The sequence below is a fragment of the Gallinula chloropus genome (genome assembly GCF_964237585.1).
Source record: "Gallinula chloropus genome assembly, chromosome: 4".
In the NCBI taxonomy this organism is placed as follows: domain Eukaryota; kingdom Metazoa; phylum Chordata; class Aves; order Gruiformes; family Rallidae; genus Gallinula; species Gallinula chloropus.
In genome coordinates, this window is record NC_140088.1 from 37108211 (window position 1) to 37129471 (window position 21261).

Sequence of the window (21261 nt, forward strand, 5' to 3'; positions counted from 1 at the left end):
CGCTCCCCGTCCCATGCTGCAGGAGCTCACCCCACCCCCCATGGCCCTCACCCTCCTCCCAGACCGAAGGTGAGGGCAGGGGGATGGAGCTGCTGTGGCCATGCTCTGCTTCCTGCAGCCTCCTGCCCCACAGACCCTCCATCCCTGCCCTCACTTCGCAGCCGGCCTCAGTCCCTCCATCCCTGCCCTCACCCCATGGCCATCGTTGGGGGAAAGCTATTTAGCCAATCACACACTGTACGGCTTGACGTGGGCATCAACAGGTAGCTGAACACGACGGGACCGCCCAGAAAGAAAGAGTTTTATCCCCCAGGATGTGTCCCGAATTCCTTGAGACCTCACTGCTGGGCCCCAAGGCCACCTCCCTGCATGACACCAGGTCCGGGGCCAGCAGGCAGGTACAGAGTGATCACACAGACCCCAGCACCTCATCTTTACATTGGTTTATTTCACACCAAAACGAAGAGAACAGAGGAACTGCTTTTGAATCCCGGCCTGTCCCTGCCCCGCGGCCGGCAACACTGAAGGGAAATAAATAGGTGGGGAGCAGGGAGGTGCTGCTCACCCAGGGGCAAAGCCATGACCCAACCCCCTCAAGCACGCCACCCAGGGATGGACGAGCTGAGGGGGCAGCACCCCAGCTCCCCTGGGCCCCACAGGACTGGGGGAAGGCAGAGCTGGGGGGCAGCAGGGGCAGCTCAGCCCTGAGGGGACAGCTCCAGCCCCCAGCATGGCTCAAAGTGCTGACCCCGGGGTCCTGTGGTCTCTGGGGACCCAGCGCCTTCATCTCCTTGCTCTTGGCCCACAGCTTCATGGTGGGTTCTGGCCCCAGGAACACTGGGGCGGGAAACAGAGGCTGCAGCAGTGGGGAGGGGAGGCGGTGGCCGTGCTGCCCTCACTCCTCACCCTCCAGCTTGAGGCTGACGCTGCGGGGCTTGGCCCGGGGCAGGCCTGGGGGTGCTGGTGGGGGTCCCCCTTCCCGCTCGGCTTGGCTGGAGCCCCGTGAGCGCAGGAGCTGGCTCTGCTTGCGGAGGAAGTCTACGGGGGCCGGGCAGCCATAGGTGCCTTTGCCTAGCACAGGCCGTGGGGGTCCCTTGGGCGAGTGGGCTAGGGCTGCTGCCTCCAGCTGAGCCAGGTGGGCGACATAACCCTCGGATAGGAACTGTGGGACACACAGGGGGCCTGAGTCAGTGGCCTTTGGCCATGGCGGGGTCCCTTTGCCCCGGTAGAGTCAGCCATCATCCCACTGCTGCCCCGGCCCAGTCCCAGGCCCTCCACCGTACCTGGCACTGGTTGTGGAACTTCTTAACGGCGCGGCCAACGATGTAGATCTGCGCCGGCGCAAGCCCCAGCGAGCTGTAGACTGAGACATCCTTGGTGGAGCCGTAGCCGGCAACGATGGTGATCTCCGCCTGCCCACAGACAAGAGCATTGGGACAGGGAGCAACCCTTCCCACAGGGACACACGTCCCCAGGTGACCAGGGCACCCTCGATTCACAAGGGACAGTCGCAATGTCTGCAGGCAGGTGCTGCCCCTCTGCCCCTCCACCCTGCTCAGTCCCGCATCCCCATGCTGCAGCGGCCCTGTCCCCACCTCTGTGCGCAGGCTCTGGAGGAAGGCGGCTTTCTGGCGCAGGGGGTCATGGGTAAGCCCGTCGCAGAAGGAGACAACGCCATGGGGGAAGTTGTGCTGGGAGAGCCAGGCCACCACACGATGCTTCTGCATGTCGGGGCGTCCCGTCACATAGATGATCATGTAGCCCAAGTCCTGCCAGTGCCTGGGAGGGGACAAGCATCAGGGGCAGGAGCCTGGGTGGGTATCCATCTCCCAAGACATCGCATGTGGATGTAGCCACCAAAACCTCCCTCGCCCCTGGGGATTTCAGGCAAGCCAAACGTGCAGCAGAGCTGGGGGTAGGTATCACGGCAGACTTCGGGGCTGAAACTGGGAGCGGAATGCCCTTCCACTGTGAAAACCCCCTGGGTGAGGGGGTGGCAGGAGATTCCCCCCCTCGATTCATCCCCTGGGAGGGCAGCCCACACTGACAGTCCGACTTCCCCAATCAAGTTGTCCCCACCTCAAAAATGACACCTACCGTACAACGTCAACAGCCCCTGCCCGCACTTTGGGGTCACTGCCCATGATGGAGACGCTGGCGGTGAAGGATCCATCAATGCTGAACACGACGGACTCAGTGCCCCGGGCCACCACCGTCAGATACGCCTCAGCATAGCTGTGGTCCCCCCTTGACGGGAGAGTGGGGAGGCTCAGCACCCTCTGACCGCTGCCGAAAGGGCTGGGGGAGGAGCTGGGGCAGCACCGCACACCTGCAGCTCACCTGACCACCATGCGCACGGGGTAGATGCCGATGGCCAGAGCCTTTTCCGGAGGGATGGTGAAAGTCAGGCGCCCGCTGCCACTTGTCACCTCGGTGCCGTAGTACAGCCACTTCCCTGACAGCGGCTGCGTCATGATGTAGATGTCCACCTGGGAAAGGGGACAGGGTGGAGCATGGGCCAAACCCCCCAGGTCCCGCTGTGTCCTCAGGCCCCTGTGACCCTCTCCCCCCATCCCACGGGGTCCTGTTCACCGCACCCCTTGCTCCACAGGTGACACCAGCCTCGTGTCCCCTCCCAGAGCCCTGCAGTACCTTCTCCCCGGTCAGTGTCACCACATCCAGCGGTCCGTACATGAAGCGCCCGCTGAGGACCTGCGCTTTGCCCTCGCACACAATCACATCGCTGGCCCGGTGGTTGGCTGTCACGTTCTGCAGGGACACGGGGGGAGCTCAGCAGCCCGCGCCAGCACCCAGGGGCCCAACGGCCCATGGGACCCTCCCAGCATCATCCTGGCAGTAATGTTCCCAGCCACATCACCCCACGGCCAGGGCTGGCTGGGACGCTGCCCTGGCCAAGGGTCAGGCTCCCGCCAGCCAGGGTGCACGGACCCGGATCTTCACTTGGGTGCGCTTGCGCTGCCACTTCTCCCGGGGGATGGCGGGGCTGTAGATAGAGCTCTCCTCGCTCTCTGCCGGCTGCGGTCCCTCCTTCTCCATCACCTGCAGCATGGCACAGCCATGGCTCAGCCTCCACCAGCCCTGGTGAGCTGTGCTACCCGCCCTGCCATGCCCACTGTACCTGGCGCAGGATGAAGGCCACCACGTCAGAAGACTCCCAGTAGCTGGCGTGGAAGAGGTGGGGCAGGGTGATGGTGGGGAAGGCAGTCAGGGCATCGGGGCAGTACAGTGAGTAATCGATGCGCTTCGGGCCCCACCAACGCTCCAGGACTGTGGGGAGAAGCCGAATGAATCCCTCCCTGGACCTTGCCGTGCATCCTGAGGTGCCAGTGCAGGCAGGGCCGACACTTACTCTTGACGACTTCGCTGGTGCTTGCGGGAGTGGGGGGCTCCCCCAGCTCACTGCCCCTCCAGAAGCCCCCGAAGCTGCCGGTGGGGGTGGGGGGTGCAGCCATATCAACCTCTGGCAGGAACAGGGCAGAGTGCATCTGCAGGGCCTCCGCTGCAGCGAGAGATGGATGAGGATACCCAGAGTTCCGCCAGGGACACCAAGTACCCTGGGACTCCTCCCCAGCAAAGCCCGAAAGGGGTGAGCACCGTGGACAGGCTCCTACAGCGCTGTCGGTGCTCTACGTGCCCTGGCATGACACCTGAGCCTATAATGCACCCTGGGGTACGTGGGACTAGCCTGGCACGGGAGCTGCTCACCCAGCAGGGAGGAGGTGCCATCACCCAGGGGGTACTTCTGGTAGCGCGGCACGCTGAGCGGCGGGACAGCGTGGAAGGCCTTGGCCAGGAGGGGCTCCAGGCGAGAGGCGCAGGGGTCGGCAGCATGGAAGAGGTTGTAGATCTGCTCGCAGGCAGGACGCAGCTGGGCCACTGGAGCAGAGATCGGGGGGCAGAGATGGAGGGAGAGGGTCAGGGATGGAGCAGGGAGGGAGGGAAAGTCAGGGATGCTCAGCCAGCACAGAGAGGAGCAGGGGATGGGGCGGCGCAGCCAAGGAAATTGGGACCTGGCACAGGAAAGGCTGGAGGGACAACCCAGGATGCTGGTGACAGCTGGGGGACCGGCTGGGGCTGGCACAGAGCAGGGAGGGGGATGCTCGGGCCCGCAACAACACGTGCACAGCCAGGGCTGGGCGTGTAAGGGGCTGACACCCAAGCAAGGCTCTTTGGGGACATCCCAGGGGCAGGGTTGGGGAAGGTGTCAGGCTTGCCGGGGTAGCAGGGGGGGAGAGGGAGGGAGTGTGATTTGGGGACAAGGGCTCTAGCACCGCGGCTGGCAGGGGATCCTCACCATCCAGAGCAGGCATGACGGTCTTGCGCAGCGCGAGCACCAGCCCCAGCGGGGAGCCAAAGAGGAAGAAGCCGGATACCTTAAAGTTGAGGCAGGTGCCGGCACCTTCCGCTGCCCCGTCCAGCGCTGCGGTGCCACTTCGCAGCGCCTCTGCTTCCAGCACAGCCTCGCCGGCCTGCGGGCTGGGACAGCAGGGCCAGTGGGCATGGGGAGGGATGGCATCGTCCCGCTCCCACCAGCCCGGGGGACAAGGCTGTGCCCAGCATAGCCCCGTGAGCCCGGAGGAGCTGCTGGAAGCAGGGGAGCTCCAGCAAGGCATCCCTGGGGCAGGATGCCCCCATGCAATGCTCCTTCCCAAGCTGGTGCAGACGGGAACCTCGCCCTTTCCATAAAGCACAAAATTAGTCAGGAGGTCACTAGCGCTCTCATGGGGACGGGCCACAGCACTGCTGGCCGTCCCCTTCACTCTCACCTGCACGAGGAGCCATGCTGGTGGCTGTTCCCTGGCTCCCAGCAAGGCTGCTGCATCCCCGGCTCCGGGCCCAGCACTGCTGCTCCATCCGACCCATCGGCCAGGGGATCCCTGCCGCTGCACAGCTCAGGGGAGATGGGCTCCGTGCTCTGCAAGAGGCAACGAGCACCCAGCCACTGCTTAAAAGCCCCCACTGACACCCCTGCCGACCCTGCCCCCAGGGGATGCCGAGCCCCTTCCCACCCCCCTAGCCCCGGTGGGTCGCAGGGCACTGGCACTCACCAGGCTGCCGCGACGGCTGCTGCTGCGGCTGCCCCCTGAGCCCACCCGGCTCTGGCAGAGCGCGTCAAAGCCCAGGATGCCGCCGACGCAGTCCCCCAGCAGCACCACCTGCGGAGAGCATGCACCCATGCTGGGGGCAGGGAAGGATGGAGCCCCCTCAAGCCCTCAGAACGGGGGAGAAGCGATGTAGCGCCAGCCACAGCCCGGAGCAGAGCTCCCCTCATCAGATCCCCTCTCACCTGGCCGCAGAAGCCGGTCCCCTCCCCAGAGTGCAGGAAGGCGCTGTACGCCTGGTTGGCGCGCGCGATGACGGCACTCACGGCATGCTGGTAGCTCCCTGAGGAGGTGGCCAGCAGTGGAAGAGCTGCAAGCGGGATGTGGTCCTGGCTGCTGGACAGGCTGTCCCTGTCGTGGCTGTAGGGGCTGAGCCTGGAGGAGGGGGGACACGGCAGGGGGAGGATGCACGGGGGCCACCTTGGTGTCCCCACCCCATCTCATGACTCTTGCTCGTCCCGAGACACCACACCAGGCAGCATCCCCATCCCATTGCTTGCCCTGGGTGCTGCAGCAGGGGAAGGGAAGCCCCCCTCTGAAGCCACCACCGCCCCAGTTCCCACAGCTCTGGGATGGCCCTCCGGGGGGTCGGGAGGGACACACAGACACATAGCCCCCTCCTCGCGCGGTACGCGGGCCCCAGCACTGCCATCCATACTTGGAGACAAGAGTATAGGCGGCAGCGCAGATGGGTGGGCAGGGGACCAGGCGCAGCGCCACGTGCCCCAGCGCCTCGGGGAAGTGGACGCGGGTGACGGCATCGAAGGTGGCCGCCAACGTCTGCACATCCGCCTGCTTGGAGCCTGGCTCGCCCGCCCCCTGGTCCAGGATGTTGCCGCTGTGGAGGATGAGGAAGAGGGCGTGGATCCGGCACGCCTGCGCCGTGCTCTCCGCTGAGCCACCCTGCGGGAAGGACAGTGCTGCTGTCGGTGCCGGCGCTGGGGGCACAGCCTGAGGGAAGACACGAGCAGCACACACACCTCGGGGAAACTGGACACCCCCAATCCTTCACCATCCGCCTTGGACACACTGGCTCCATCCCCTGCGAACACACGGCCTCGGTGAGCCCGGCTGGGGTGTCCAGGCAGGGCTCAGACCCCTCCCAGGACACCCACACACTGGGGTTGGGGGCCGCAGCCCCCCTGGCACTCACCCAGCGCCTCGTCCAGCTCCGCTGGCCGCTCCAACGTGTCCAAGAAATCGTTGGAGCTCCACTTCGTCATCTCCTTCGCAAAGACCTCGTCGCTGTCGGACAGGTCCTCTGCAGCGGCATGGAGGGGGCCATGGGTGGGGGGAGCACCCTGAGACCCACACCCATCAAGCATCCACCCCTAGGTGGCCCAGGCTGGTACACTGAGCCCCAGGGCTGCACCACATACCATGGGCATCAAAAAACTCCTCTTCAGAGCTGTTCTCGGAGTCACGGGCGATGTTCTGCATCCGCCACTCAGACAGGCTCTGAGGAGACACCCCCACTGCCACCGGCACGGGGTCAGCACCCAGAGCCCCCCAAGGTGAGACCCCTACTCCTGCGCCATGGCTCCACCCAGACCCAGCTCCCCTCTCCACCCCTAGGTGACCCAGGGAAGCAAGGGTCCCCCAAGACATCTCCTGTGGAGCACAGCAGCAGCCTGGGGTGCTGGGGGCCCCTGTCCCACCCAGGAAGGACCTGGTCTCTCACCTCCATGCTGGGAAGAGTAGGAGGACCGGGAAGATGTGGACCACTGCTTGGCAAAGCTGTCATCAGGGGACGCATCGGCCACTCCTTGCGCCTCAGGCCCCTCTTGCCCACTGGCACCCCCTGGCTCCAGTCGCCCCTCGGGGCTGGGCCCAGCAGCAGGGGGCTCCTCGGCATCCCCGCATTTGGCCATCTTCTGCGCCAGCATCCGTGCCGTCTCCTCCTCCAGCTGCCGGATGTCTTCCATCGTCAGGTCTGTCCACTCATCCTGCCAGCACCAAGCCTGGCGATGGGCGCGCAGCATCACCTTCCGCAGCCCTGTGACCAATGGGTGGGTAAAAACGAACCCGGCGTGACCCCAGGGGGCTCCCCAAACCCAAGGTGCCAGCAAGGGAGCGGGCTCCCGGCTGCTGCTTCCTCACACTCACCCACATCATGGATGAACTGCTCAATTTTGGACTGCATCCCCCAGTAGCGGAACTCCACCTTGCAGAGCTTGTAGGCACACATCAGGGGCCCGCCGGCAGCCACCTCCAGCCAGTCATCCCCCAGCGGGCCCCGGCCTGTCTTGGCCGAGTGGTAGAGCTTGGGGTCCTCCTCTGCCTTGTATTCCCCGGGGGAGATGGGGTCACGCACGATGTCGATGGTGTCTGGGGAGGGGAACAGTGGTTGTCACCCCGCAGCGCCCAGCGAGGGGACACGGGCGGGTGGGAGCTCTCCTTGGGGAGAAAGAAATCAGAGTGGGCATCCATCAATTTATCCCCACAGGCCAAGTGTCCGACAGGGACAGCAGCAAACACTCCCTATCTCGCAGGTATGACATCAAACTCATAACAGGTCCCATCCTGTCCCTGCGCAGGGCCTGATCCAACGCCCCGGGGAGCGGCACAGCTGCAGGAGGGGGACATGGAGGCGGCGGAGCGTGCGAAGAGCCGGGGCTGACACACATACGCGCATTAGCTGGGAGATTTGGCAGCTGGGAGAGCGGCCCCGGCGACCCCAGGGGACGTGGAGGCTGGTGACGAGGACAGCTGGATTGAGTGGCGCAGTGCAGCTGCACCCCCCACCGCCAATCCCCTTCCCCTCCCCAGACCCTCAGAGGATCCCTCAACGACAAGACATGGAGCACAGCAACGTCACCCCATGACCCAGGAGGAGCCCCCCCACATTAAGCTGGGGGTTGGGACAGCCACATCTCTCCCCATACAGAGAGGGTCCCCAAAACTGGGGCAGGCGGCCACGGATGACACCCAGGAAAACACGATTCAGCAGACCCTGGGGGACTGTCTGGGTTCAACCCTGCACAAAGTCCCCCACGGTTTGGCTGCTTCACCCCTGTCTCCAGCCAGCTCCTGATAGCCCCCTGTTTGGGGGCTCCCAGGGCACCCCGCTGCCCTCCGGGGCCTTCCCACAGAGCCAACCCCGGTCTGTCCCCAGGCTCTATGTTTGAGCCCCACCGAGATGCCCACTGTCTCCCCGCTCCAGCTCAGGCTAAGAATACACAACAAAACTGTGGGGGAGGAAGGTCTCAGAGAGCATGGGGCAGCCACAGGCCAGGAGCACTGCAAGAGGGGCTTTTCCCAGGGCCAGCTGCCAAAACACAACACGCTGCAGCTCCCCCAAACACGCCATGGGGTGAGAAAACAGCACCAGAACTGCACAGCAAACATGGGCCCCTAAATCAGCACCCCTCAGGTTGACCCATCACGTGGTGGCACAAAGAGCTGGGAACCAGACCTGCCAAGCTCAAGCAGCTCCCGGCAGCATGGCAACCGCCGGGTCCCTTTGCTTTTACCACTGGGATCAAGGAGGCGGGTTATGCCCCACGGCTCACCCAGGAAGCCCAGAGGGCAGCTGTTTGCTCTGCTGCCCTTTGAAACACGAGACGGGGTTTAAATCTGGCACAGAGGGCAGAGAGCAGGAGCTGGCAAAGGAAATCCCCGCGGGCACCACATCGGGGCTGGTCCCACCTCGGCAGCAGCCACCCAAAACATGGGTGTGCTGTGCCGAAAGCCCGTGGGGCTGGGGAGACTGGGCAGGGCGGCAGGCACAGCGCCACGTCCCGCTTGCTACCCAGCGGTGACAGGAGCAGAATTTGTCCCCCCTGCCTGGCCCAAGCTGCTGGCATCCCGGCCGGACATCCCTAGTGCCACGAGAACCAATGAGAGAAATAGGTCAGATGAATCATTTCCTCCGAGTGCCTATTTTAGGCCTCCATTTTAAGAGGCAGCACGTCACGCTCTGCACTCTGGCACCTAAAACAACTAGCTCAACACCACCGGGAAAGGGAGGCCACAGGAGCCAGCGCCAAACCCACCAGCAAGGGAAGAATCCCACCCCAGGCTCCTGGCTCTGCCCACCCATCCCCCTGGCAAGCAGCAGCTGGGGGTGCATGGACCCGGAGAACGATCTGGAGCAAAGCCCTGGGGAGCAGGGGAAGCAGGACAGGGGGTGGGGCAATGGGGGTGCACATTTCGAGCTCCCCCCAGCTGAGCTGAAATGCCTCGCAGGAGCCTGGCACGGATTCCACATACCCCCTGGAGAGGGGCTGAGGTGGGCAAAGCTATGCCAAACCGCATGGAGAAAGGGCTGGGACACAGAGGGGGAGAGGAGCAGGCTGACAGCGGGTGGTGGGGAGCTGCAAGCAAGTGTACAGGCGAGGGAAGAAGGCAGAGGGCAAAATCTCCCCCCAAAACACCTTTAATGCAGGCTCTGGTTTAGCAGCGCTGCCAAGGGAGGTGGCGGGAAGCTCAGGGCAGGAAGCTTGGGGTGCAGGCGCCTACCCCTGCCAGGGTTCCCCCATCACTGTCCCCAGAACACAAGGGCCAGCAAGGAGAGCAAAGCCGAACACATTGCCAACGCTGGCAAAGAACCTGAACCCTTCGGGCGCCGCGGCACACCCACGTACCCGGCCCGGGGAGCGCCGCGTGGGAACCCCGGCGGGCATGGGGTCCTGCCCGGCGCCTGAACCGGCCTCACGGCAACCCTACACACCCAAAATCCTCTGCCTCTTCTCAGCCGCGCTCAGGTTGAAGACGTTCGTCTGCTGGCCTGCGTCCGGCCGGTAGTACGTCTCAATCTCGATGGAGAACTTCTCCACAAAGGGGCAGGTGTACCTGAGGGACGGGTGGGGACAGAGCTAAGCCCGGGCAGCAGGGTCAGCCCCACAGCCCACCCCGAAACCCTGCTGGGGCCCACCTGGTACGGGTGTACGGATAGGCATTCCAGGACTCCTCTTCTACCTGCAGCGCAGCCTTGGGGAGCAGCGCCCGAAACCAGCTGGGGATGTGGGAGCCCACGTGGTAGATCTTGTGGGTGTACTGGCCGCTGCCACCGGGACCGTCGCTGTAGGGGCGGTTGGCCAGGATCTCCACGCCGCTGCCCTCGCCGCTTGACTCCTCCCGGCTCTTCTTCTGCGGGGGGAGCTGCTGCGTGAGCACAGCCCCCCCCACCACCACCCAGCATCCCCTAATCCTGAGGCCCACATACCCCAAAAGTCCAGCACCTCACAGGTCCCCAGGTCCCCATCCTCTCCTCTCTGCCCTCCCACATCCCCCAGCCCTCAGGTCCATGTCCTCAAACCCACCCAAACCTCAGTGAGACCCCCCCACACCCTGCCAAACCCTTGGGGGCAGCTGCAGGACCCCGCAACCCCCAGGCTTTGTGTGTAGCCCCACAGCTCCCTGCAGCCCTCAGCTCCCCACAGCCCCCCACAGGCCCTGGGCTCAGCCCCACAGCCCTCTGCAGCCCCCCCCAGTCCCCAGCTCCACAGGCTCAGCCCCACAGACCCCGGCAGCCCCCATGCTCAGCCCCACAGCCCCTCACAGTCCTCAGCCCACCGAGCTCAGCCCCACAGCCCCTGGCAGCCCCCATGTTCAGCCCCACAGTGCACAGCCCCCATGTTCAGCCCCACAGTGCACAGCCCCCATGCTCAGCCCCCCGGGCTCAGCCTCCCACAGCCCCCAGACCCCGAGCAGAGACTCCCATAGCCCCCCTAAGTTCAGCCCCCCGAAGCCCCCAGAGCCTGGGCTCAGCCTCCCACAGCCCCCCAGGCTCAACCCCCCACAGACCCCAGACCCTGGGCTCAGTCCCCCACAAGTCCCCCGGGCTAAACCCCCGGGCTAAACCCCCGGGCTCAGTCCCCCACAGCCCCCCGGGCCCAGTCCCCCGCAGCCCCCAGCCCGCCGGGCTCAGCCCCGCGTCCCCACCTGGATCATATAGAGCTGGGCCACCTGGTACTCCTCCAGGCTCATGGGCAGCAGGATGTGGTATTCCTTGATGAGCATGGCGGCGGGGGGCAGCGCCTGCGGGGGCGGCCGTTAGTCCGGCCCGGCGCGGCGCGGCCCGGTTCAGTTGGGTTCGCCCAGGCCCGGTCCGGCCCGGCCCGGAGCCCGCTGCGAGGCTGCTGGGCCCGCCCCGCTCCCATGGCAACGCGCGCCCCCCGCCCGCTCGGCCCCGCCCGCCTTCGGTTCCCCTCGGCTCCTCTCGGCTCCCTTCGCCCCCCGTGCCGCCCGCCCCCCCCCCCGCTCCTCCGTGCCCCGGCCCCGCCGAACCTGCGCTGCTCCGAAACGGCCCCTCGGCTCGTGACATCACAGCCTGTCCCCACGGAGACGGCCGTGACGTAGGGAGGGGGGCGTGACGTCAGACACAGGAAGGAGGCGAGCGCTGCTTCACGGGCGCTCCGCGTGTGCCGGGACCGGTCCCGCCGCTTCCCACCGCCCCCACTCCCGCCCCCCCGCCCCTCCTGCGGGCAGGGGCGCAGCCACCGCCAGGCCCGGGGGGACGTTCCCCGGCACAGCCCCGGGACTGCCCCGGGCACAGCCCCCTCGCAGCCCCGCGGCGCCAGGCCCGGCCCCCCCCCGGTGTGTCCCAATTGCCAGCCCCAGCCCCTGGGGGCGCTGACACCCCCAGTACCGGTAACGCGTTCCCACCGAGACTCCCCCCTTCCTTCCCCCCCCCCCAAGCGACGCGGCCGGAGGCGGAGTCCCAACGACGTCCTTTATTTATAAAAACACACGTTTATAAAGAGCAGAGCGCGCCGCAGGCGCGGGCAGCGCGGTGACACCCCCCCCCCCCCTCCGCCGCCGGCGGGGCAGGGACACCGGGGGTCCCGGGGGCGTCCCGGGTGACAGCAGCCGTTACGTGCGGGCATTTCGCTCTGTCTCTGCCAGGCACTCCCTGACCAGCGCCCGGGCGTGGATGATGCCTGCGGGGAGAAGCAGAAGGGACACCCGGCGTCAGCCTCCTCCGTGGGGCCGGGGCTCCCCGGACATGTGGCACCGGGGCCCGGCCGAGGTGGCTGTGTGCGTGTCCCCCCCGCCGCCCCTACCCCGCTTCAGCCGCTCCATGGCGCTCTTGCTGCCGGCGTAGGTGGGCCGGATCTCCTTCCCCATCTCCTCGATGACGGAGAGCAGATCGGTGTAGGTGCTCTGCGAGCCCTGCGCCCCGGGGGGCTTCATCGCCTGTGCGGGGGGGGACGCGGGTGGACGGAGAGCTGAGAGCCAGCCCCGCCGCCCCCGGCCCCGCCGCCCGCCGCCCCTCGCCTCACCTGCACGTAACCCATGGACGGCGGCCCGAAGTCATTGAAGAGCGGCCGGAAAGGGGCGGCGGCGCCGGGGACGGAGCCGGAGGGCGACGGGACGCTCGTGGCTGCGGGGAACGAAAGGTCACCGCTTGCACGCTGGCTCCCCCCCGCGCCCGGCAAACCGCCCGCGTGTCCCCCCCCCTCCCCCCCAGCGCCTTCCTGCCCCCGCGGTGACCGGGGGTTGCTCTCACCGGCGGGCGGTGCCCCAGGCCCCGGCGGGGCAGGGCTGGCACTGGCGGCTCCGGGGGTAGCAGGGGCGGGAGCGATGGGCTTGTAGGACATCCCCGACGGCCGCCCGCCGCTCCCGGCTCCCTGGAGCGCGGCGGGGGTCGGCTGGCGGCCCCCGCGCTCGCCCCGCCGGTGGTGCCGCCGCTTCCCGCCGCAACTCAGCTCAGCTCAGCCCCGCGGACCCGGCCCGGGCGGGAGGCGGCGGAGCGCGGTGGCTCCGGCACGGTACCGCTTCGGGGCCCACGGCGGCGCGGCCTGGCCTGACCCGATCCGGCCTCTCCCCACTCCTTCCTCCCCCTCTCGCCGGCACGGCCGCTCGCCTTGATGACGCATGCGCGCGACGCCGCCGCCGACGTCACCGCGCCGCCGCATCTTCCCCCAATCCCGTCACCGTGGAGACACGCGGCGTCCGCCCCGCCCCGCCCCCCCCCCCCCCCTTGCTCCCGCTCCCCCGCTGTCTTCCGCGCCTCAGGGCGGCGCGGAGCGGAGCGGGGCCCGCCCGTCCCCGGGGCGGCGCAGGCGAGGGCGCTCCCGGTACTGGGGCTCCCGGCTCCCCGCAGGGCCTACGGGGCTCCTGCCGTGGGGAGACGCGGCCGGTGACTGGCAGGGGGTTACAACCGGCTGCGGCGGCGGCTGAGCTCTCCCTCGGGAGAGGCCGAAGCCAGGCTGGAGAGGAGTCCCGCATTTCCCCAGGGCAAAGGGACAAACCCCAAACCCCGCTGGGGCCGCGCAGGGGGCACAGGCCCCACCCCCGCCCACCCCCCGAGGTGGGAGCGCACCTCGGGGCACGAGGATTACCCCAAGTGGCCCCGCAGGGAGCCCACACAAGTAGGGTGCCAGCAGCAGCCCTGCCCGCAACGCCTCTCCCGGGCGGAGGAGGGTGACGCTTTATTCCCAGTTTCTTTCCGCCAGGGTGCCCAAGCCCCGAGGAGCCCCCTGCGCTGGGGGTTGGACAGAGCATCCGTGAGGGCCCGCGGCAGCCTGGGAAGGAGAGGGATGGCGCACCCGCGTGGGGCGGGACAGAGCAGGGTCTGCGGGAGGTGTGAACTCCAACTGCGGCTAACGGGGGACGGGCAGTGGGTTACACCATAGGGTGAAGTGGGTTATGCCAGCACAGTGTGGAGGGAGCCGGGGTCAAGGCGAGGGGCTCGGCCTTGGATCTAGGGCTCAGAAGGAAGGGTGGAGGGTGGGAGGACAACTTCTTTGAGGTTGGAGGGGGAGGGGATGCTGCAGGAGAGAGCAGAGATCAGGATAAGAGCGGTCGAAGCCTGGCTGGGTCCGTGCCGCAAAGGGGCCCGGCGCTGGCCCCAGTGCCCCACACTGTGGTTGGACCTCAGCAGCCAGGCAGGCGTGCAGCTGAGGGTGAGTCACTGAAGAAGTGAGGGTCTTGCCCCGGAGTTTGGGCGCCGCAGCTGCGCCAGCACGGCCCCATCCGCAGCAGCTGGAGCCAGGCATCTCCTCCGTGGTGGCCCTCTCCTCTTCATAAGGCACGACAAGGGCCTGGGTCCCGTGTTGGCACGCACCGCCCTCAGCGCGACATCATCCGCACGAACTCTGCCCGGGAGAGAACACGTACAGAACACCCCAAATAAAGCCAGTGATGTTCCCAGCCCTGCTCCCAGCCCCTACCTTCGAAGTCCACCAGGCCATCGCCGTTGAGATCCACGTCCTTGAGGATCTCATCCACCTCCCGATAGTTGAGCTGCTGCCCCAGCAGCTTGCGCATGGCTTCCCGCAGCTCCGCCATGCTGATCTGCCCGTCCCCGTTGGTGTCGAACTGCACAACGAGCACCCCATTGGCAACTACCGTGCTTGGTGTGCCGGCAGCTTGCCAGCAGCTTGCCAGCCTGCCCGCGCCTGGGCTGTGCCACTGTCCCCCCTGTCCCCTCACCTCACGGAATGCGTCGCGCAACTCTTTGATCCCAATCATGTCTGCTGTCTCTGCCAGCATCTTGGGGCCCATCAGCTCCACAAAATCATCAAAATCCACCTTGCCCCCAGCTGCGGCAGAAAAAGGGGGTGTCACCAGGTTGAGGGGAGGAATCACCGGGGAGAGGGACATGCCCGGCTGCTGGGGGGCAGAGATCATACCCCCCTCCCATGTCCCACCACATACTGATCTGCTGGGACAGCTCAATGAGCTCCATCTCGGTGGGCATGTAGCCCATGGTCCGCATGCACTCGCCCAGGTCCTTGTAGCTGATGTACCCGTCGCGGTCCTTGTCGAACTCCCGGAAGGCCTGTTTCAGCTCTGGGACAGTGTGGTGTCACCACCAGCACCGCAGCACCGCCCTGCTCACACCCACCCCCTGCCCCAGGGCGGGCAGCACCTCACCTTCTATCTCTTCAGGCCGCAGCTCTCGGTCCTGGGAAAAAGAAAGCGGGAAGAGCCATGGAACCCCTCCCCTCTCCAGGGATCCTAAATCCCCTGTTAACTCAGGGGGTGCAGCCGAGATCACAGTGCCCAGTGCAGCAGGCACACCTGGTGCATGGGGAGAGGGTGGGCACATACCAGCTGGGTGATGGCGATGCTCTGCCGCAGGAAGATGCAGGCCGGCCCCACCAGCCCCTGCAGCACTGAGTAGTTCTGCAGCGGGGGGGACTGCGCCACCTCCGCTGCTTCCTCGGGGTCACCGGGGCCCGGGGTGCCGGAGCGTGGCTTCCCATCCTGTGGGTAGAGCAGGCGTCAGCGGCGAGTGGCTGTCGGGGGGGGGGGAATGTCACCGAGCCGGGGCTACATCCACTGCCCTCCTCCCGCCTCCATGGCCGGCCTTACCTTGGGGAGCCTCCGCTCAGGGGTCTTGGTGCAGTTGCCCATGGCCGGGGGCCGCCCCAGCGCCGCAGGGCATGCCTGGCCCCGGGGGGCCGGCTGGCACAGGCCTGGGCGCCGCGGCCGGGGGGGTGCAATCGCGGCCGTGGCTGCGCGGGGATTTGAGGTTTTTATGGAATATCTGGGGATATGCAGGGCAGGCGGGGGGGCGCCGCGCCCGCGCACATGCATAATCCCCCGGATTATTCCCTGATCGGCCGCCCTGCTCCAGATGTGGGGAGCCGCCCAGCTGTTCCCCGGCCCCCAGCCTCCCCGTGGGGTCACTCGGGCCGCCCACCCCTCCCCGGCGCCCGACGGCCCCGCCGTAGCCCAGCCCCTCTCCCCTGCCGCCGGTTACCTGCCCAAAAGCGGGGCGCAGCCGGGGCCCCGGCTCCTCGGCGGCCCGCCGACCCTCCACGGGGGACGCACCACCTTGGCTGGGCCGGCCCCAGCTCCCCGAGCTGCCGGGACACGCCAGCCCCCCGAGCTGCAGGGCCGTCCGGAGCCGGCGGCCGCCACGCTTTCCAGGGCCACGGGGGCGGGAGGTGCCCCGGCAGGCGGGGGGCGCGGGGCTGCCGGTTCCCCGCCGCTGGGGCCCGCGGAAGAGGAAGAACATGCTGCCGGCCACCCCGTCCCACCGCTCGCCGACGGCCCCCGCTCCCTCTCACCACCCCCGGGGCCGGGCGGGAGGGAAATCGGATCCCCTGGGGCCCGTCCCGACCCCACCGCCTCGCCGGGACGAAGCCACCGCCGGCGGGGGGGGGAAGGAACGTGGCTCCCAACCGGGGGATGCGCCGGGGCACAGCGGAACCCGCCCAGGGGCGTTGGGCGCTTCGTGGGACGGTGGGGGGGGGCGGCGGGGAGCGCTGCGGCCCCCCCACACCACCCGGGCGCTGCGGGGGTCAGAGCGGAGCCGGCCCCCCCGGGGCGCTGCGGGGGTCGGCGCGGGGCGCCCCGGGGGGCGGCGGGCCGGGCGCCTCCGGTTTCAGCGCCGAAACCCGACCCGCGCCCGGTCGCCGGGGCACGTGGCCGCGCGGGCGCGGCGCCAGCCCTGGCCACGCCCTCCTCTTGTCGGGGCCACGCCCCGTTTCGTGACCACGCCCCCCCCTCCCTCCCTCCCCGCAGCAGCAGCGGCGCCGCCGCCAACGTCACCGGGTCGCGACGCTGCGGGGGCGCCTGAAGGTGACGGTGGGCCCGGTGCCGCCTCGCCCCGCCATGGCTGCCCGGCAGCTGCTGGCGCTGCGGCGCCTGCCCGCCGCCTCCTTCTCGGTGAGCGGGGGGGGGGGCGGGGAGAACGGGGCGGGCGCAGCGGTACCGGTACCGGTACCGGTGTCAGCGTTGCTGATCCCGCGTGTCCCCGCAGACGGCGCCCAAGAAGACGCAGTTCGGGTCGCTGCGGGACGAGGACCGGATCTTCACCAACCTCTACGGGCGGCACGACTGGCGGTGAGTCCCGGGCGGGGGGCGGGCGGCGGGCGGGGGGAGTCCCGGCGCGCTGCCCCCCCCGCCCGGTGCCAGCGGCCGCGCTGTGCCCTAGGCTGCAGGGCGCCCTGCGCCGCGGCGACTGGTACAAGACGAAGGAGATCCTGCTCAAGGGGGTGGACTGGATCCTCGGCGAGATCAAGGCTTCGGGGCTGCGGGGCCGCGGCGGCGCCGGTTTCCCCACCGGCCTCAAGTGGAGCTTCATGAACAAACCACCGGATGGCAGGTGAGACCGGTATGGGCACCACCACCGCTCCCTCCCCCGCGGGGAGCCCGGTGCTGATACCGCCCATCTCCACCCCCCCCCTCTCCCAGACCCAAGTACCTGGTGGTGAACGCAGATGAGGGGGAGCCGGGCACGTGTAAGGACCGGGAGATCATGCGCCACGACCCCCACAAGCTGGTGGAGGGCTGCCTGGTGGCAGGACGCGCCATGGGCGCCCGCGCTGCCTACATCTACATCCGCGGCGAGTTCTACAACGAGGCCTCCAACCTACAGGTGAGGGGGTGGGATGGAGGGGGAACCACGACCCACCGAGGGCGAGAGCGCCCAGACCCACCTGTCCCTCCCCACTGCAGGTGGCCATTCGGGAGGCCTACGAGGCCGGGCTGCTGGGGCGGGATGCCTGCGGCTCGGGGTACGCCTTTGATGTCTTTGTGGTGAGGGGCGCCGGAGCATACATCTGTGGGGAGGAGACAGCGCTGATCGAGTCGATCGAGGGCAAGCAGGGCAAACCGCGCCTGAAGCCCCCTTTCCCTGCCGACGTGGGTAAGGCCCCGGCCCTCCCCGCTTTGCTCCCCCCGCCACCGGCTTGCGGTGGCACAAGCTTTCATTCCCAGCTGCCACGCAAGAGAGCAGGAGAAAATGGCAGTGACTGGGCAAAGCCACTTGTCCTCGGGCTGCCGTCCCATCGCAGGGACAAGGCAGCTGTTGAGAGCTCCCACTGCTTCCAGGTGTCTTCGGCTGCCCCACCACGGTGGCCAACGTGGAGACGGTGGCGGTGGCCCCCACCATCTGCCGGCGTGGTGGCGCCTGGTTTGCCGGCTTTGGGCGGGAGCGCAACTCGGGGACAAAGCTCTTCAACATCTCGGGTCACGTCAACACCCCCTGCACCGTGGAGGAGGAGATGTCGGTGCCACTGAAGGAGCTCATCGAGAAGCACGCCGGTAAGCGCCGCGAGATGCCACACGAGATCAGCACTGGTCTCGGCTCAGCCCGTCCTGTCACCACCCCTGTCTCTGGCAGGGGGTGTCCGTGGGGGCTGGGACAACCTGCTGGCTGTCATCCCTGGGGGCTCCTCCACGCCGCTGCTGCCCAAGTCGGTGTGCGAGACCGTGCTGATGGACTTCGATTCCCTGGTGCAGGCGCAGAGCGGGCTTGGCACAGCCGCCGTCATTGTCATGGACAAATCGGTAAGGAAGGATCCCCCCTCCCCGTACCCCTGCAACGCGGCAGGGCCCTCACACTCCTCTCCCTCCCCAGACTGATGTCATTAAAGCCATTGCTCGCCTCATTGAGTTTTACAAGCACGAGAGCTGTGGGCAGTGCACCCCGTGCAGGGAAGGTGAGTGGGAGGGGGCTGGTGGGGGGGCGGGGTCTGTGGGGCAGGGGGCAGGCCCCTCATGCCCTTCCTCCTCCCCCCACAGGTGTCGACTGGATGAACAAGGTCATGGCGCGGTTCGTGCAGGGCAACGCACAGGTGGATGAGATCGATGCGCTGTGGGAGATCAGCAAGCAGATTGAGGGCCACACTATCTGCGCCCTGGGGGATGGTGCAGCCTGGCCCGTGCAGGTTGGTGGGGGATTTGGGGCTGGGAGCGGGCCTGGGGGGAGCCCAGTGGCCTTTCCTCTGCCCCACGAACTCCATCCCTTTGCGCAGGGTCTCATCCGCCACTTCCGACCCGAGCTGGAGGAGAGGATGCGGCGCTACGGTGAGGCCAAAGCCCGAGCAGCATCGGCATAAGGAGCTGGCAGGGGAGCGTGGGCTGGTGGCGCCGGTGGCCCTGCCGCTTCCTGCTCCGGGGGCGGAGAGCAACTCTGGTAGCAGCTTGGGGGGTCCTCAATAAAGTTGCTGCACTCAAAGGCTCCTCTCCCTGCTGGGGTAGGGGGCTGTGGGTGTAGAAGCAGGGGGAAGGGGCCCTCCCCAGAGAGGAGATCCCCAGCAATTGGGGGATCACACAGCAGAGGTTTGGACCCCTGTGAGGGGGAGATCCTGCCTTTCCATGAGTTTCCAGGTTGTGCTCTGGGCAGCACGGTGCAGCCACAGCTATCACCCAGCCACACATCCCTCCCCTGGGACGCCGTGCTCCCTGTCCCCCACAGCAGTGGCACTGGGCCAGCACCTGCCCGTACGAGTGCCAGGGTGGGTGCTTGTGCCCACCGTGCCATGGTGCCAGTACTGACCACCATCCACACACCAGGAGTGGTTCAACACTTGGCTCTTTTACTAACTCACTCCTGGGGTCTGATGGCAGCTGGGGCCATGCAGATCCCAGCGGCAGTGGCGCACCAATGGTGGCAGGGGGGACAACAGGGTCGGTCTCAGCAGCAGCCCCCTCCTGCCTGTCTCTGTGGGCGCAGTGAGGTCACCATCTGGGTGCAGAGCTGAGGCTGGGGAGCGCTTCACCTGTACAGCCCGTCAGTCCCCTCCTGCATCCCTGCATCAGGCAGAGCTCTCCTCGAGGTGCCGGGCCGAAGGGCTGCGTGGCGGCACGTGGGTCTTCCTGCGGTAGCGGCCGGGCGCCAGCAGCTCCAGGGTCAGCTCGGTGATGATGGCCGTGAGCCCCCACACCTTGTGGGGGCCGTTGAGGAACACGGGCAGGGTGTAGCCGTAGCGTCCAGCAGTGCGGAAGTGGGTGTAGCCCTGGTTCTCCTCCCGCAGGAGGTGAGCCAGGGGCATGGTGAACACCTCCTCCACCTGTTGGCACACACACTGTGGGGCTGGGGGAGCTGGGGAAGGGGGTGTTTAGCCCACCACCTCCTCCTCCCCTCAACCAACCCCCCCAGCCGACGCGGGGTCACCCACCTCGTCGGGGTTGGGGGTCAGCGTCAAGTCCTCCAAGGCCCCCAGGTTAGCCACGATGGGAGCCACCATCAGGCCCTGCTGGAAGGTGTGTCAGCCAGCGGCGGGCACGGCGCGCACCCCGACCCCTTCCTCCCCACCCCGCAAGGTGTCACCGGCGCACCATGACCCCCCCCCCCGCACCCGACCCGGCCCCGCCCGGCACCCAACGCCCTCCGCAGCCGGAGCCCCGTGACCCTGGCACCCGGCACCGCCGCGTCCCGGCCGCCCTGCCCTCGGTGTCCACGGCCGCTCCGGGCCCCCCGCACCCACTCCATCCCCATCCCCCGGTGTCCCCGGCACCCCACCCCGGTTCCCACCCCCTGCCCCGGTACCCGGTCGGGCAGCGGCCGCAGCTGCCCCCAGACGCTCGGGGCTCCCAGCTCCAGCCCCAGCTCCTCCCGCGTCTCCCGCAGCGCCGTGGCCACTGCGTCGCCGTCCGCCGGGTCCCGCCGCCCCCCGGGGAAGCTGCAAGAGGCAACGGCGCCGTTAGCGCCGGGCCGGTCCCGGTGCCCTGTCCCCGCCGCCGGTACCTGACGTCGCCGCTGTGGGGGCCGCCCAGGCGGCGGGAGCGCAGCGTGAAGAGCAGAGCGGGGCGGCCGCGCACCGAGCACAGCGGCACCAGCACGGCCGCCGCCACCGCCGCCGCCCCCCGCCGCCCCGCCGCTGCCGCCAGCCGCGCCCGGCACCGCCGCTCGCTTCCGCTGCTCAGGAACCCCCCGCCGTCGTCCGCACCCGGCTCCGCCATGGCTCCGGTACGGGAGAGGGGGGAGGGGAGGAGGGACGGCGGGAAGGACGTCCGGGACCGGCCGCCCCCTGCTCCGCCTCCCCGACTCCGCCCCCGGGCGCCCCGTGGTGCCGGAGGCCTTGGCCAAGGGCTGTGGGACGGTCCCGCCGGGGGTCGATCCCCTCCTAGAGGCACAACCCCTTCCCCGGGGGTGCGACCCCTTCCCCCGGTGTACATCCCACCTCCCAGCTTTATGCCCCCCGCCCGCTGTGCGGCCCTGCTGTGGGGTGCGCAGTCCCCCCCTCCCCGGGTGTGCTGCTCTCCTTCCAGCTGTGCAGCCTCCGGTTAGGTGTTAGCCCCCCCCCACCAGCTGCACAACCAGGTGTGCAACACCCCCACCCCCCCCCTTGTGCTACCACACTCCCACGGGTGCCACACATTGAGGGATAACAGCAGCAGCGATTTGCTCTCTGCCCCCAACACCCCAAGGAAGGGGAAACTGAGGCACACAAGGCCTTCAGGCAGCCGCTCTCCTCCCGAGCCCCCACCCCACAATTATCCCCAGCTG

The 21261-nt window shown here is 68.1% G+C and overlaps 5 protein-coding genes across 7 annotated transcripts; 1 reads left to right on the plus strand and 4 right to left on the minus strand.

The window, feature by feature from the left end:
* Positions 1-439: 439 nt before the first annotated feature.
* On the minus strand, positions 440-11434 carry PITPNM1 (phosphatidylinositol transfer protein membrane associated 1). Its single transcript, XM_084263854.1, has 24 exons — positions 11355-11434; positions 11010-11105; positions 10000-10214; positions 9796-9917; positions 7230-7451; positions 6805-7119; positions 6503-6598; positions 6277-6384; positions 6104-6165; positions 5782-6026; positions 5309-5498; positions 5070-5177; positions 4788-4936; positions 4316-4497; positions 3727-3897; positions 3371-3520; positions 3140-3288; positions 2950-3060; positions 2653-2769; positions 2341-2489; positions 2098-2247; positions 1596-1779; positions 1284-1412; positions 440-1162 (listed from the first exon to the last, which is right to left on the minus strand). Exons 2-24 carry the CDS (start codon positions 11085-11087, stop codon positions 896-898), a joined length of 3669 nt encoding a protein of 1222 aa, XP_084119980.1. The 5' UTR covers positions 11088-11105; positions 11355-11434; the 3' UTR covers positions 440-895.
* A 351-nt stretch (positions 11435-11785) lies between these two features.
* CDK2AP2 (cyclin dependent kinase 2 associated protein 2) lies at positions 11786-12929 on the minus strand. Its single transcript, XM_084263995.1, has 4 exons — positions 12577-12929; positions 12350-12450; positions 12131-12263; positions 11786-12007 (listed from the first exon to the last, which is right to left on the minus strand). Exons 1-4 carry the CDS (start codon positions 12665-12667, stop codon positions 11940-11942), a joined length of 393 nt encoding a protein of 130 aa, XP_084120121.1. The 5' UTR covers positions 12668-12929; the 3' UTR covers positions 11786-11939.
* A 1158-nt stretch (positions 12930-14087) lies between these two features.
* Positions 14088-16038, minus strand: CABP2 (calcium binding protein 2; the record flags this gene model as incomplete). 2 transcript variants are annotated; one of them, XM_084263474.1, is made up of 7 exons in its annotated part: positions 14088-14167; positions 14243-14390; positions 14505-14614; positions 14730-14864; positions 14949-14979; positions 15126-15281; positions 15781-16038. In XM_084263474.1, 7 exons carry the CDS (start codon positions 16036-16038, stop codon positions 14142-14144), a joined length of 864 nt encoding a protein of 287 aa, XP_084119600.1. In that variant the 3' UTR covers positions 14088-14141. The 2 variants fall into 2 exon arrangements, with proteins under 2 accessions (XP_084119600.1, XP_084119601.1); XM_084263475.1 differs by lacking the exon at positions 15781-16038 and adding an exon at positions 15390-15665.
* A 529-nt stretch (positions 16039-16567) lies between these two features.
* Positions 16568-18987, plus strand: NDUFV1 (NADH:ubiquinone oxidoreductase core subunit V1). The gene is made up of 10 exons (XM_084262680.1): positions 16568-16691; positions 16786-16868; positions 16960-17130; positions 17220-17403; positions 17484-17673; positions 17859-18071; positions 18151-18317; positions 18388-18469; positions 18552-18697; positions 18785-18987. The coding sequence occupies exons 1-10, from the start codon at positions 16638-16640 to the stop codon at positions 18866-18868; spliced, it is 1374 nt and encodes a 457-aa protein (XP_084118806.1). The 5' UTR covers positions 16568-16637; the 3' UTR covers positions 18869-18987.
* Positions 18988-19332: 345 nt separating this feature from the next.
* NUDT8 (nudix hydrolase 8) lies at positions 19333-20782 on the minus strand. 2 transcript variants are annotated; one of them, XM_084262978.1, is made up of 4 exons: positions 20500-20782; positions 20302-20434; positions 19931-20005; positions 19333-19822 (listed from the first exon to the last, which is right to left on the minus strand). In XM_084262978.1, the coding sequence occupies exons 1-4, from the start codon at positions 20712-20714 to the stop codon at positions 19568-19570; spliced, it is 678 nt and encodes a 225-aa protein (XP_084119104.1). In that variant the 5' UTR covers positions 20715-20782; the 3' UTR covers positions 19333-19567. The 2 variants fall into 2 exon arrangements, with proteins under 2 accessions (XP_084119104.1, XP_084119103.1); XM_084262977.1 differs by having other exon boundaries at positions 19931-20008.
* Between the last annotated feature and the right edge of the window lie 479 nt (positions 20783-21261).

Excerpts from the sequence above, each read along its gene's own strand:
- PITPNM1 (XM_084263854.1), bottom strand. The coding sequence starts at position 11,087 with ATGCTCATCAAGGAATACCACATCCTGCTGCCCATGAGCCTGGAGGAG. Across the intron at positions 3,521-3,726 it reads TGGCACCTCCTCCCTGCTGG|CGGAGGCCCTGCAGATGCAC; the intron begins GTGAGCAGCTCC and ends CTCTCGCTGCAG. Across the intron at positions 1,163-1,283 it reads AGTTCCACAACCAGTGCCAG|TTCCTATCCGAGGGTTATGT; the intron begins GTACGGTGGAGG and ends TGTGTCCCACAG.
- CDK2AP2 (XM_084263995.1), bottom strand. The coding sequence starts at position 12,667 with ATGTCCTACAAGCCCATCGCTCCCGCCCCTGCTACCCCCGGAGCCGCC. Across the intron at positions 12,451-12,576 it reads GCCTGGGGCACCGCCCGCCG|CCACGAGCGTCCCGTCGCCC; the intron begins GTGAGAGCAACC and ends CGTTCCCCGCAG. Across the intron at positions 12,008-12,130 it reads CATGGAGCGGCTGAAGCGGG|GCATCATCCACGCCCGGGCG; the intron begins GTAGGGGCGGCG and ends TTCTCCCCGCAG.
- NDUFV1 (XM_084262680.1), top strand. The coding sequence starts at position 16,638 with ATGGCTGCCCGGCAGCTGCTGGCGCTGCGGCGCCTGCCCGCCGCCTCC. Across the intron at positions 17,404-17,483 it reads ACGAGGCCTCCAACCTACAG|GTGGCCATTCGGGAGGCCTA; the intron begins GTGAGGGGGTGG and ends TCCCCACTGCAG. Across the intron at positions 17,674-17,858 it reads CCCTTTCCCTGCCGACGTGG|GTGTCTTCGGCTGCCCCACC; the intron begins GTAAGGCCCCGG and ends CACTGCTTCCAG.
- NUDT8 (XM_084262977.1), bottom strand. The coding sequence starts at position 20,714 with ATGGCGGAGCCGGGTGCGGACGACGGCGGGGGGTTCCTGAGCAGCGGA. Across the intron at positions 20,435-20,499 it reads CCCCACAGCGGCGACGTCAG|CTTCCCCGGGGGGCGGCGGG; the intron begins GTACCGGCGGCG and ends TGCCTCTTGCAG. Across the intron at positions 19,823-19,930 it reads TGACCCCCAACCCCGACGAG|GTGGAGGAGGTGTTCACCAT; the intron begins GTGGGTGACCCC and ends GTGTGCCAACAG.